General features: G+C 39.7%; 1 protein-coding gene across 5 annotated transcripts in view; it reads left to right on the forward strand.

Moving 5' to 3' along the window:
• Positions 1–13,188, forward strand: part of GKAP1 (G kinase anchoring protein 1) — a 30,478-nt gene that overhangs the window by 8,014 nt on the left and 9,276 nt on the right. For 4 of the 5 annotated variants that reach the window (XM_054987454.1, XM_054987452.1, XM_054987453.1 and 1 more), the window contains exons 2-6: positions 4,122–4,388; positions 5,606–5,749; positions 8,925–9,002; positions 9,930–10,062; positions 10,748–10,770. In XM_054987454.1, coding sequence (XP_054843429.1) covers positions 4,170–4,388; positions 5,606–5,749; positions 8,925–9,002; positions 9,930–10,062; positions 10,748–10,770 — 597 coding nt within the window. In that variant the 5' untranslated portion in view covers positions 4,122–4,169. The remainder of the gene's footprint in view (positions 1–4,121; positions 4,389–5,605; positions 5,750–8,924; positions 9,003–9,929; positions 10,063–10,747; positions 10,771–13,188) is intronic. The other variant, XM_054987455.1, reaches the window with a different exon arrangement.

A 13,188-nucleotide genomic window follows, 5' to 3' on the forward strand; every position in this document is an offset into this window, starting at 1 on the left:
TAACAATATTTTTTCCTTTCATCTGTATGAATTGTAATGCACTATAAATTAGAATGATAAAAACTCTGGTTTGGATCCAGAGTTGCACCAACATAGCAGCTTGACAGAACAATTTTTTGTTAGCTTCCTGGCCCCTAAACAGCTAGTGCTGTGGGTTGGCAACATAACATAAGAACAGAAGAGCCCTGCTGGATCAGACCATTGGTCCATCTAGTCCAGCATTCTGTTTCACTCAGTAGCCAACCTGTTGCCCTTGGGTGGGGGGGGGGCAACAAACAAAGTATAGAGGCCACGGAACTCCCCGGTATTGCCTCTTACCATGGGTTTCAAAGGTTTCCTGCCTCTGAATATGGAGGGTCCCTTTAGTAATCATGGGTAGTAGTTGTTGATGGACCTGTCTTCTGGGAATCCTTCTAACCCCTTTTACAACCATGTATAATTGCAGCCATCACTATGTCTACTGGCCATGAATTCCACAATTTATCTATTTGTTAAGTGAAAGATTATCTTTTTATCTGTCCTGTGCCTATTGCCCATCAATTTCATTGGGTGCCCCTGAGTTCTAGTATTATGAAAGAGATAGGGAAAAGTGTTCTGTCTACTTTTTCTACCTCATGCATAATTTTACAAGTCTCTAACAGGATGTCATGGGGTATTGGAGGGGGAAGGACCAGACAGTAACTTCTGTGCAACATTATGCCATTCACGAAAGAGAGGGAAAGAGCAATTCTAACTGAATGTCCCTTTTCACTGGACCCTGCACCTCAGAAGTCCCCAAGCAGTGGCATCCTGGCATTGCATGAAACTTGTTGGATGAGGGGGAAGCCCCAATGAAAAATTGCTTTTGTCAAGTAACTGCATGGATGTTGTAATAAATGAACACTCTTGCTGTTTAGCTGTAAGAATGTCTAAGTTTGTGAGGGTCTTAGCTGATCAAAACGCCATTTCACAACCTGGGGTAGCAGGTTACATAAACTATCAAGTATACCTTCAGTGAAGAACCATTGAGCACCCATCCATTTCTGGTGGGCAGTTGCAGGAAATTTTCCCTGTATAATGCATATACTGCACCTCACCCATGAGACTTTTGTAAGCAACTTGCTGTTTTTACATCCTTGAAAAGCTAACAAAACGTCCTTATGAAGTCCTAGAATGCTTACTTGTTAATCTTTGGAGTATCATTGATGTTAGTGAATATATTTACAAATAAAAAGACATGAAGAAAAATGGTAGATCTTTGAAGCCACCTGTAGCTTGCCTTAGTTGGGAACATTTCTGTGAAGGAAGAACTGACTAAATTGTAATGAAACAACTTCATTCAGAAAACACATTTGCATGAAACATTTTTCTGTAGATGTTGGTGAGCATTAGCTTGCTAGCTTGATGGTGGATAACATTTCTGACTTATTGTATGTGGAAAATGAGATATCTGCTCCATTTTCCTCCAGTCATATGTAAAAACATTGGACCTAAATATGTAATTTGTCATTGCTGATATGTCAGGGAGAACGGACAAATATTTCTTACAAAAGTCTTAAGAATGTGGGAAGCATTGTCTAGTGTTGATTCATGGAATCTGTGAAAAGGACTTAGAGGGTCCTCTCTGACAAGTCTTGGATTGCTGTCACTTTTAATAATGTAGCAATATCTTTTATAAATATTCATAGCAATTTTGGTTCACTTAATTGCATTTTGGTGAAATAATAGAAGCTTTCTTTTCTTAAAACATATTCTAGGATGGCTACAGTTCTTCCAGGGATCTATATCCTTAAAAGCTAGCAGACATTTCTTATAAAATCCTAGCATGGTTCCTTTTTAATTTCATTCAAATTATTTTCAAATCAGTGATTGCAAAAGAATACTGGTAATTTTTACGGTTTCCCATAAGAACAAGATGACAGCTTCTTTCCTATTAGCTGTTCCTACTGGGTGATCTTTCTATCATTTTTGAAGTCTGAACTTTGATGCAAGCCGGGTTCCTAGAGAAAGAACTCTAGCTTTCCTAAGCATTTTTACTACTAAATTATGAGGCATCATCATTTTCCCCAGCAGTCATTGCACCTAAAACTTTACAGTGAAATGGCTTCATAACTGCTGATTACTGAAAATCTATCACTTTTAGTCTTTGTTTACTCTATTACATGGGTGAGCCATCTCTCAGTTTTTCTTTGTTGGGTTGAGGGTTTCCCTCCATAAATGGCACCAGAGGTGTTTTTAAATTTCCAAAAATAACAAACTAGTTTATTTACATTAGAGGGAAACGATCAGGTGAACTCGGGGTTTGAAAATTTCTGAGGTAATTCAATCTCAATCTCTCTCTCTCTCTCTCTCTCTCTCTCTCTCAGTTGTTTCCCCCCAAGCACTCTAGTATACTTTCTTTTTTAAATAAGAGTTTTTATTAAAAGATTATTCCAAGTTAATAAAAAAATCACAAAAAAGGCAAAAACGTTTTTTCCTTTAGTATACTTTCTTTTAGTATTCTCCTCCTCTTCTGGAGTTAGGAATGCTGGTACCCAGTGCTTTTTTTCTAAAGAAATGTTATGGGGTACTCTGACTCAAGAAAATCACCATTTTATAGTTCAAATCGGAAAAAATAAATGCAGTCAATGGACAAAATTACCAAGAACATGCTCACTCTTCACGTGGTCAACAGAAGACAGGGCCATGTGCCCGCTCGCCACGTGGTCTACAGCAGATGCTGTATTACTCAACACCGTTGTCGCATCTTTTGTTTTTACAGAGTCATTATTCACTTTACACTTCTTTACTGGCTGTGATGATGTAAAATAGTAATTTTCCTACTCATATTGAAATACTGCCACTCAGTGAGGTTATAGGCCAAACTTTCATCAGTAAAACACCACACTACTTCACAGATTAAACAATCGCTTCCATCTAAGACTCAGGAAACATCGTGAAAGGAAATGACATCAGAAGACTGTCGGTGATGAGAATGATGGGTATTGCCAACCAAGTGACACATGCGCACAAACCAAAGAGTTTTATTATAGACAAACTCTTTGTGTGAAATGTACACAAATACACAAATTGGTCGCCACCATCAGGGGTAGCAACAAGACTGACCAATCACCGTGCTAGATTCCAACTACCAGAGCTCCAAGTGGCTTAGAGAAGACTTGTTCGTATTTGTCTGCACCCTAACGATCACTGATTATGCCAGCGATCTCAGTGCCGTGTTCGATGCTTAAAGACGTTCCATTTTTTGTAAGATGAACAACGCTCCTAGTGAGTTTAAATATAACTAAACATCTTTGTTGCCAACATATGCTACATAAAACTTAACAAATCACATAAATATCCATAATACGTTTGGAGTTGGTTTAGCAGGAATTCCAACATTTTAAATTTTTTACTTCTGTTAGATTCAGAAAATATTTAGGTGTATGCGTCCCCCCAGAAAAAAAGCACTGCTGGTACCCACTTTCTAGTACCCCAGTCCCCTTCTCTTCATACACCAGTTCTTTCCTTCAGTTGTTAACTGAATCTGAAAGTCTCCACAGACAGTTTCCCATCACACCTGACCCATGGATCTCTTCACTCTCTAGAGTTATCTCCCTATTTGACTGAGTAGGGAAACTCTCCTCTCCTTAGAAGATCTATCCCCTTTTCCTGGGCCCATTTGGGTCTATCCCAAACCTCCTTGCCAACTTTCCCAGTTCTCCTGCTGGTGTTAAAACTGCTTTCTGTTAGGATTCCATCTCCCCAACTCTTCACACTCAATCATTCTCTGCTAGGACTGAAAACAGACCCTCCTCTTTCCATCTCATGCTACCCAGTCAGACCACTTGGAGTAGCCTGCCACTCAAAGCTCTCTGATTCTGTGAGGGATTAACCCTTAATAGTCCTGCAGCTGTGTGTACAGCACCTGAAGGTTTTTAAAAAATGTGCTGTCTGTCACAGTTGCTATATTACAAATGTCCATTTTGATCAAACAGATTAAAAATGTGGCAATTTGATTTTTGCTTTTTTTCATCAGATGATTAAAAACTTTGATTATTGCTTGAAGCATGTGAGATTTAGTGTAATTGCAATTATACAATAATATAATGATACTTTTGCTTCCTCCCTTTATTTTCCTTCTTGATGTGTTTTTCCCCTAGAAAGCATTCTGAATAAGGGATCTGCTTCAGGACACCTCCAACTTTAAAATGGCCTCTGCAGTAATAAGTTCAGTTCCTACTACTGCTTCTCGATTTGCTCTTTTGCAAGTGGATAGTGGCAGTGGATCAGATTCAGAATCTGGAAAGGGAAGAGGTGAGCGGAGTACTGGGAAATCCCAAGCTTTGGGCAGCAAATCAACCTCCAATGAAAAGAAAAAAGAAAAGAGAAGAAAAAAGAAGGAACAGCAGCAAAGTGAAGCAAATGAGGTAGAAAGATGGTTATTTTTTAATAATAAATTGCTAAATATCCTCATGTGGACAAGGGGAAACCAAACAGTGGTCAAAGACTTAGTATACAGGTGTATTGGAAAGATGCTCAGAACTTCAACAGGGTTGGGAGGCTTGTTCAACATAGTTAGGATTAGGTATAAATTTTGCTCTCAGGCTACTTGAAATTTGTCTTTTAAAAAGTTTTACCTTTTCGTGCTGCAGCTTATGCTCAAGGTAATTTACAAAATAAAACTTAAAACAGATGCTTATTACAAATTTTATTGACTCTTACAACAATATAATCCAAGAGGGATTAATAATAATCTAACAAAAAGTGTCAAAACAACAGTACCAAAGTTGTTGAGGGATAAAACCGAAAATGCCATGTACATATTTCTGACAACAGAAGGAGGGTGCTACCACTGAGAAGGCCCAGTTGCTATCTGCTTAATCTCTGAAAGCAAAGACATCTGGGGCAGGGCATCTGATGATGATTTTAAGTGAACAGACAGGTTTGTAGGGGCTAAAGCAGTCCTTCCTGGTTCCAGAACATTTAGGACTTCATAGGCCAAAGTCAGCACTTGGAATTGCTCCTTCAAGTACCTGTGTAGATGTTTTAGCACAAATGAAACATGTTCATTATTGCAAATGCCTTTGAGTACCCTGGCTGCAACGTTATGAACCCGTTGAAGTTTCCAAACAGTCTCTAGGCAGCATGATAACAGTAGTCCAGCCTGCTGTGAAATGACTTCACTGGAATGGCTGTGCATGGCTTCTGTGCCTCCTTCCTCTTTCTGTTACCCAAAATGCTGTTCCTGGAGGTGGGATCCCCTAGAGTAATTGAGGGAGCTCAAAAGCCTGCCATGGGAAGAGGGAATCAGCGTGGCCAGAAACTTTAGGCAAAATCCAGCCTATTGTTTTTGATACAGCCAATCCTTTGTATGTTTTTCAGTAATGATGATAATGACAATAATAGCAGTTAATAATTTTCTAAACAAATAATACTTCTAAAGCAAGAATTAAAATGTTCTTGTCTCTTTGATTCAGATACTTCCTCAGTGTTGCTCTCTTAATATTTTGTAGCTATATGAGGTCTTTGCAATGTAAGTAGTGGTATGGCATTCACATTAAAGAGCCTGTGATTTACTTATATCTCTTTTAAAGGGGATGTATATGTGACATGGGTCATTCATGTCCATTATTTCTCTTTGCAGCTCAGAAATCTTGCCTTTAAAAAAATTCCTCAAAAGTCTTCCCATGGAGCCTGCTTGTCTCAACATGAGCAAACATCACAAGGTTCTGCACTGAAAGATTCTCAGGAAGAAAATTGGCAAGAGTGGAGACAAAAAGATGAGCAGGTAGTTACATTTAGGGGTGTGCACCCAAAAAAATTGGATAAATCCAAATTTTTCAACCAAATCTGAGAAAAAATTCAGAATTTCCTAAATTCGAAATTGATTCTCTCATTTGGTTTGGCTGTTTCTGAAAAATTTGGTAAAATCCAGGCATTATTCCCTATGGGGAAACCACTCTGGGGCTATTCAGTGAGCAGGGTGTGTGTGTCATTTTTCAACCAAACTTCACCAAATTGAGAGGGAACCTACTCCTAACTGTCCTCTACAGATCCCTCCAAGTTTTATGAAGATTGGACCCTGGATCCAATTTTATGGGCCCCCAAAGAAGGTGCCCCTACTCTCCATTATTCCCTATGGGTAAAAATATCTGGAGGCTATCCAGGTTGGTGGGGAATGGCATTTTTCAAGCAAACTACCAAATTTTCAGGGGACCTACTCTTGACAGTCGGCTGAAGATCCTCCCTCTCCCCCCCCCCCACCCCAGTTTCAGGAAGATTGCACTGTGGGATTCAGTTCTATGGGCCCCTGAACATGGTGCCCCCAGCCACTCCATTATTTCTTGAGGATAAAAAGTCGAAGTGATTCCCACTCCAGAAACACATTGGGACAAGGCTGCCATGGCCAAGGCACACTCCTAAATGCAAGCTGAGCTTGGCCCAGAGAAACCAAACAGAACCATGTGGAAGCGTGGGAATGGAATTCACCCCCAGATCCAAAGTGAAGCAAAGGGACCAACATCACACCAGAGAAATATATCTATTCTACCCAAATCAAACTGAAACAAGGGAATGCCTTTTACTTGTGGCTGAGTACTTCTTGGTTCTGTTCTGTGGTGTTTCCCCACTGGCGGAACCCAGTGTCCGTTTACTGTGATTGACATTTGTTTATATTAGGTTCCCTCCAATCTGGGTAAAGTTTCGTTGAAAAATGATCTCCCCCCAGCCCACCCAATAGCCCCCAGATTGATTTTCCCATAAAAAATGGTGGCCACATTTTACCAAAAATTCAGAATACCTGATTTTTGATTTGAGATACCTGGATTTCACTGACTCAACCAAAATGTGGTATTATAATCCACATTCTGAACCGAATTGCACACCCCTAGTTACATTTGCTAACCTGAATATTTTGCTTCAAGTATTGAGAAATCTGCTTAATTTGACTACTGCAAATTTAACTTTTCTATTTACATTAAGTTGGTATCCAGGCCTGCTTTGCATAATTTACTGTTTACTCAGAAATTATACTAAGTTCAGTGAGACTTACTCTGTTCTGAGTGCTTAGGATTGTGGGCTTATGAACAAAAAAACCCCAATGGCATACAAAGAAATACAAAATCAAAAACAAATCTTGATCCCATTTCTAAATTGCTTTAGTGATGACTAAACATTAACATCTTTCAAGCTGTTTCCTTTTCTAGTCTCTGTTGCTGACTTTTTAAGTCTTTTTTCTCTTCCCCTGGACCCACCTATTTTGTTTTTTTACTTACTGCTTTAAATTTGGGAATTCTAAGGGAGTTTCAAGATCTGAAACAAAAATAGACATGGAAAGTAGCAGGATGAATAAATCTGGGAAATGGGATCTAACATAAAATATCCATTGAGAAAATGTTCTTGATACAACTTCTGTTTAGTTAGACAAAATATAGCATGACGGTGTGTGAGCTAAACCTATAATTTCAGTGAGTAATCTTGTTAATTTTTGTTAATTTCAGTGAGTATCTGGCTTAACAAACCAAGTAATACATATTTCTTCTTGATCTTTGTGTATCACACTGATGGGTTTTGCACCTGGTTAGGCACAATTAGACACACAATCTCCTCCCCTCAAACACAGACTTGGATCATGTGTGCCCAAGAAGAGGAGTCATGCATTCCTTCTCACTTCCTTCTGAAATGTATGAGTATGCTGCAGCAAGTTGGGATTGTGGGCAAATGCAGAGGTGATCACTCAGAGAGTAACAGTTATAGATAAGCAACTTTTTATTACTTTGTGGTATCAGTGCATCACACAAGATGATCTACCTGAAGGCAAGTACAAATAAATAAGGCAAAGCACAGCACGTCAATTCTAAAAGTTTTCAAAGTGTTGCTATGCTTAGGTGCAAAGCCCATCAGTGAATGCACAGGTAAGCAGTATGTTTTTCATTTAAAATCAGAGGTTTGTTTGTTCTGCAAGATTAGAATGGTAACAGAGAGAGGATATATCCATGTTACAGATAATTGTGTAGGTTGTATTTATCTATACTTAATCATTGCACAGTGTTTCAAACAATAATTTTTATGAACAAATTTTAAAATCTAAAAATTGTAGGGTATTATTATTATGTCATTTATGGTCCGCCTTTCTCACTGAGACTCAAGGATGATTACACAGTGTGAGATTAGTACAGTCAATATCAAGGACATTTCCATAAATAATGCCATAAGGTAAATAAACATACATTTACAAAGACATAGCATTAGCAAGAATTCAATATAGAGTTAAAGGAATGTTGAAACAGAATATAAGCAATTCTAAGACTGACATTAGACAACGTGAAGTACAGGTAGCTCATGGGAGCACATATTTAAACAACTGATCATCTGTAAGGCAACATAGTGGTGAAGTCTATGGTCCCTAACTCATTAGTGAAGCATCTGAGACCCTCCCCCCTCCCCACAACACAAAAACCTTCTTTGAATAATTCAGTTTTGCATCGTTTGCAGAAAACTACAAGAGTGGGGGCTCTCCTGGCCTCCTCAGGCAAGCCAATCCGCAGGGTAGAGAACACCACACAGAGAGCCCGTGTATGGGCTGCTGTTGATTTCACCCATGTGCAGGGTGGTACCTGCAGGAGACCCTGTTCAGATGAGCAAAGTTGCCATGGAAAAACATAGAGAGGGTGGTGGTCCTGTAGATATGCTGGACCAAAGCCATGAAGAGCTTTGGTCAAGTATGTACTGCTCATGGCAAGAAGTTTATGCCTCAGATAAGCACATGAGTAACAAAATTTGTATGTAGATTTCTCTTCCAGGAGCTCAGTTATTTTAAAATATCCCTTCCCTATATTTTGTATGGTCTTGACTAATTTTACTACCTCACTTTTTAGTACAGTTGAAATTGGTGGAAAATAGCCTAACAACATTTATACCAAAGTATGCTTCAACACTAAGCTCCTATCCATCTGTTTCTTCAGCTGACTTCTGAAATGTTTGAAGCTGATCTTGAAAAGGCTTTACTTCTAAGCAAACTGGAATATGAAGAACACAGAAAGGTATTTCCAGCTTTTACTGCAATTTGGTCACAGTGGATGTTCTTATTAACTCTTTAGATGAACTCCAGGGTCAAATAACTGGTTAATCTACAGGAATATATAGAAATTCTGTGGTAGTTTTTAATAAAATGTTTTGTAGTTTTCCCAGTTCTGTTAGTGAATTAATAAGGCATTTTTAAAAAGCTTCAACTAATTGCAGTCCATTCAAAGCACTTTAAGTCTATTCAAAGCACTTTAAGGTTGATGTAGTCAGCCTGTTTGTTTTCATTTATTTTGAAATGTAGCTGTCTCTATAGAGCCATGGATGCTTGAGACCCAGGGCAGCATCCCCGCCATATTGGAGATTGTGCTGTCATTGCACTGTAGCAATCATTCACAATGGAATTTCCCTGTGTGGACAAGACTGTCTAGTTACAAATGATTGCTGTAGGACAACAATAGCACAAACCCCAGTGATTTGTGGACGTAGCATAGGTATGACAATTTAAAATATAACAGTTTTCTGCTAGATGCAGTCAGCTTAACAGCAGATCAAGCAAAGGGTGCTGGCTTTTTCACACCTGCCATAATGGTGGTGAGCTTAAGGGGTCTACACGTTTGCAGGCACTAATGTGAGTAAACAGTTTCTAAGGGGATCACTATGCAATGCTGGGTATTTGTACATTTGTTTAGAGAGAGACGAAAAGGAGAGCAGGTGCCACAGGGAGAGCTGAAAGCTGAGGTGGGAGGCAGAGAAGGAAGTAGGAATGAATAGCAGCTATGGTTGCTTCCAGGGGAAGAGGGAAAAAATGGTGTGGTGAGGGGAATACAGGGGGAAATTAACCAGCCTCCTGTGAGTCTTTGCAGGTCCCTTCTTATAATTATATATTGTCAAGCAATTTTGTGTTTGAAGTTAAAGACAGATGTGAGCTTTTTATTCCTTTACAGGAATATGAAAATGCTGAAAATGCTTCTCCTCCTTCAAAAGCTGCACACAAGAAAGAGAAGAGAAAAAATCAGCAGGGAAAAGACAAACCTCTCACAGTGTCTTTAAAAGACTTTCAGTCAGACAGTAATATAGGTATATTTTGTATTAATTGTATCTATGAGCCACTTAATTTGTTCAGAGGAGTCACAAACAAAGCCCCTATTTAGCTTATGTTCAAATAACTAAAAAGCAGGGGGGATACTGTGAATCATTCTGAATATAATGTAAATCAATTTTTGATGGAAGGAACATGGTAAAACATATGCAGAACGTGAGTGTGGGGTGGCTGTCCAAAACTTTTATTTCTTAACCTATATCTAAAGCAATGAAAAAAATTACTTGACCTACTTTGCTATTTGTGTCTTCAGAATAGCAGTTGTATATGATCCCTTGGCCCTCAGAAAGTGCAAGGAACTACATTGGGAGGAATGGTTCAAAAAGATCTAGTATTTACACAGAACATCATACCTTTTATATCATTTTCTATATTTGGAATATTGTCTGTAGTTAGCATACTATCAGAGCTCTTTACCTCAGTGGAAACAAACCAATTTCTGCTTTGGTTACTAGATTTAGAAATCTGGCAAATCAAGAAACCAAGGAATTTAAAATAAGGGCTGAAATCAGTTTAGGAAATCTTAATTTATAAGATTAACAATTTGTAGCACTGCATCACTCTTGTCTTGGATTGTCGTGGTTACATTTTTTGTTGGCAAGTTAACCAATTATATTTAATCTACAGCCTATAATACTTGATATTTTTCACATTGTTTTTCAGATTCTGTTTCCAAAAAGCAAGAGGTAAGCATCTGATTAAACAATCATCGTATGAAGCATTTGTGACTCTTCAAATCATACAAATCAAAACAAAGTAGAGATAGTTATCAGTATAACTTATTCTCAACATGACCCCATTTATTGATACATAAATCCAGAGACTGGGGCCATAAATATACAAGACATTTTCCTACAAACCCAAGAAAAGCCACAAGTTTTCAGGAAAATCTGAAATCTTAAAAACAAACAAAACGGGGGGGGGGGTGTTAACCCACTCCTCCCAAATATTAGAAACAGTACCTGTACCTGATTAAAAAACCAGTGCTCTCTCAGTGTCCCTTGTAGTCATTGTTAAGCAACCGCAACAGTATTACCAGCCCTCAAGCTTTGGTTTCTATTAGTAAAATGGCAGGAGGAGGGGACAAGACCCTTTCCAGGGCTGCTTTGGCTTTTGAGGGAGGACTTATTGGGACCAGACCTGCCAGCAACCACTAGGCTACTTGCTACCACCCGATTTGCTTGACTCACCCAGGCCCGGCTGCTTGCTGCTCTTCTACAGCAGCCACCGCATGATGTAGTGGTTAGAGGTTAGAGTTTCAGCCTAGGATCTGGAAGACTCAGATTCAAATCCTCACTTTGCCAGGGTGTTCACTGGGTGACCTTGGGCCAGTCACACACACTCAACCTTACCTCTCAGGGTTGCTGTAAGGAGAGGAGAACGATGTAAGTGCCTTTTGTTCCCCATTGGGGAGAAAAATAGGATATATATGGAGTAAATAAATAAATATCGCTGAAGGTTGCGAGGGGGGGGTCAAATAAAGGTAAATTGGCTGATGGGTGGAAAAGAGAGAAAGTGTGGAAAGTTCAAGATATAGTACTACCAGGAGGATGGAAAGAGGAAATAGTGTGGGGAGGGGAATACAGGAGAAAGTGAGGTGCCCCCTGCTAGTCTTGCAAGTCTCCCAGCATGCAACTGGCTCTGCACAACTTGGCCAGAATTCTCTGGTAGATTCTGCCAGGGGGAGGGAAAGTTGAAGACGAGCAGATAAAAGTAAGTTGGCTGGAGGGTGGAAAGGAGAGGAGGAAGCAGGAAAAAAGGAGAGGCTATAAGGACTTTCAGGAACGGGAAAGAAGAGATGGGGGGGGGGAGTGAAATGAGATGCTCTCTGCATGTCCTTGTGGGTCCCCTGCTTGTCAGTTTCTAAACACTGTCTCTCTTTTTTTTTCTACCCTAAAAATGTTTGCACAGATTACAGCTGAGCAGACTTTTTTGGGGAGGAGGGTTGTTTTGAAGCATGCATGGCAAATACTTTTGCCTGCTGCGTTCTAAATATGTGATAGCAAATCATACTTGCTGTTCTTTTGGGGCAACTAAGGTAAAATACCTGGAAATTTTGTAGTTCCTGAGGTTATGACTTCATTAAAACAACTGAGTTCTACTGATATAGAATAATAGCAACATTTTTAATTTGGTGTTTGCTTTAAACTTTTAAAGAAATTGTTTTAAAAATCCGGAATAAATACTATTGCTATACACATCTTGGGCAACATTTTTGAGCAGAAACGTGTGTTAAGAGGGTTGATATGATCTCATTTCTCCTCCTGTTTGCAATTCGATCTTCAGGTGCTTTGACATAATTTTATCATTTCTGTTTTGGCTTCTTTATGAATAACTACACTATCTCAGTCAGTTGGGGACCACATAGTGACAATGTCATGGTGCAGTATAGCTATTGGATTTGGCTACATTAAACCACTTGCAGTACATTCACTGTGAATGGACAGGGGAAAGAGAATGTGCTTGGTCTATTGATGAAGCAACCGTGTGATAGTCTGAGTGGCTGCAGTCAGGGCTCATTTCGAGGGGGAACATGCAGGAGTTCTGGCAGTTCTCTAAAGAGGGCACATGTCAGGTGGCCCCGCCCACCTGACTCTTGGCCATTTTGGGCCCGTTTCAGCCTGGATTGGGGCCAAAACGGCCCAGATCGGTCCTCTGCCGGGTGGTGGATCACTCTCCCACTCAGCAGCGGCCCGATCCTGACCATTTTTGTCCCCTTTTTGGCCATGTTCAGCTCCTTTTTGCCATTTTGGGCCCAAATTTGGCCCTGAATAGCCAGGATTGGGTCCAAAAGAGCCAGGATAGGTGATGTCAGGGGGTGTTGCTTATGCAAATCAGTTATGATAATGACACTTCCAGCGATGGCAAGGGGTGTGGCATATGCTAATGAGTTATGCTAATGAGTTCCTCCTGCTCTTTTTCTACGAAATGACCCCTGACTGCAGTGGTTTCATTGCTTGCTCTGTTAGCATAGTGTGGCTTCCTCTACAGTGCAGAAACACTTTCTGTCTTGCTTCATGGTCAGGGAAGGGAGACATCTCATGAAAAATGGCAATTAAACTCTGCTTTGAGTTTCATACAGAGGCTTTTATTACATTTATTGC

This window comes from Eublepharis macularius, chromosome 8, assembly GCF_028583425.1.
Source record: "Eublepharis macularius isolate TG4126 chromosome 8, MPM_Emac_v1.0, whole genome shotgun sequence".
Lineage (NCBI taxonomy): Eukaryota > Metazoa > Chordata > Lepidosauria > Squamata > Eublepharidae > Eublepharis > Eublepharis macularius.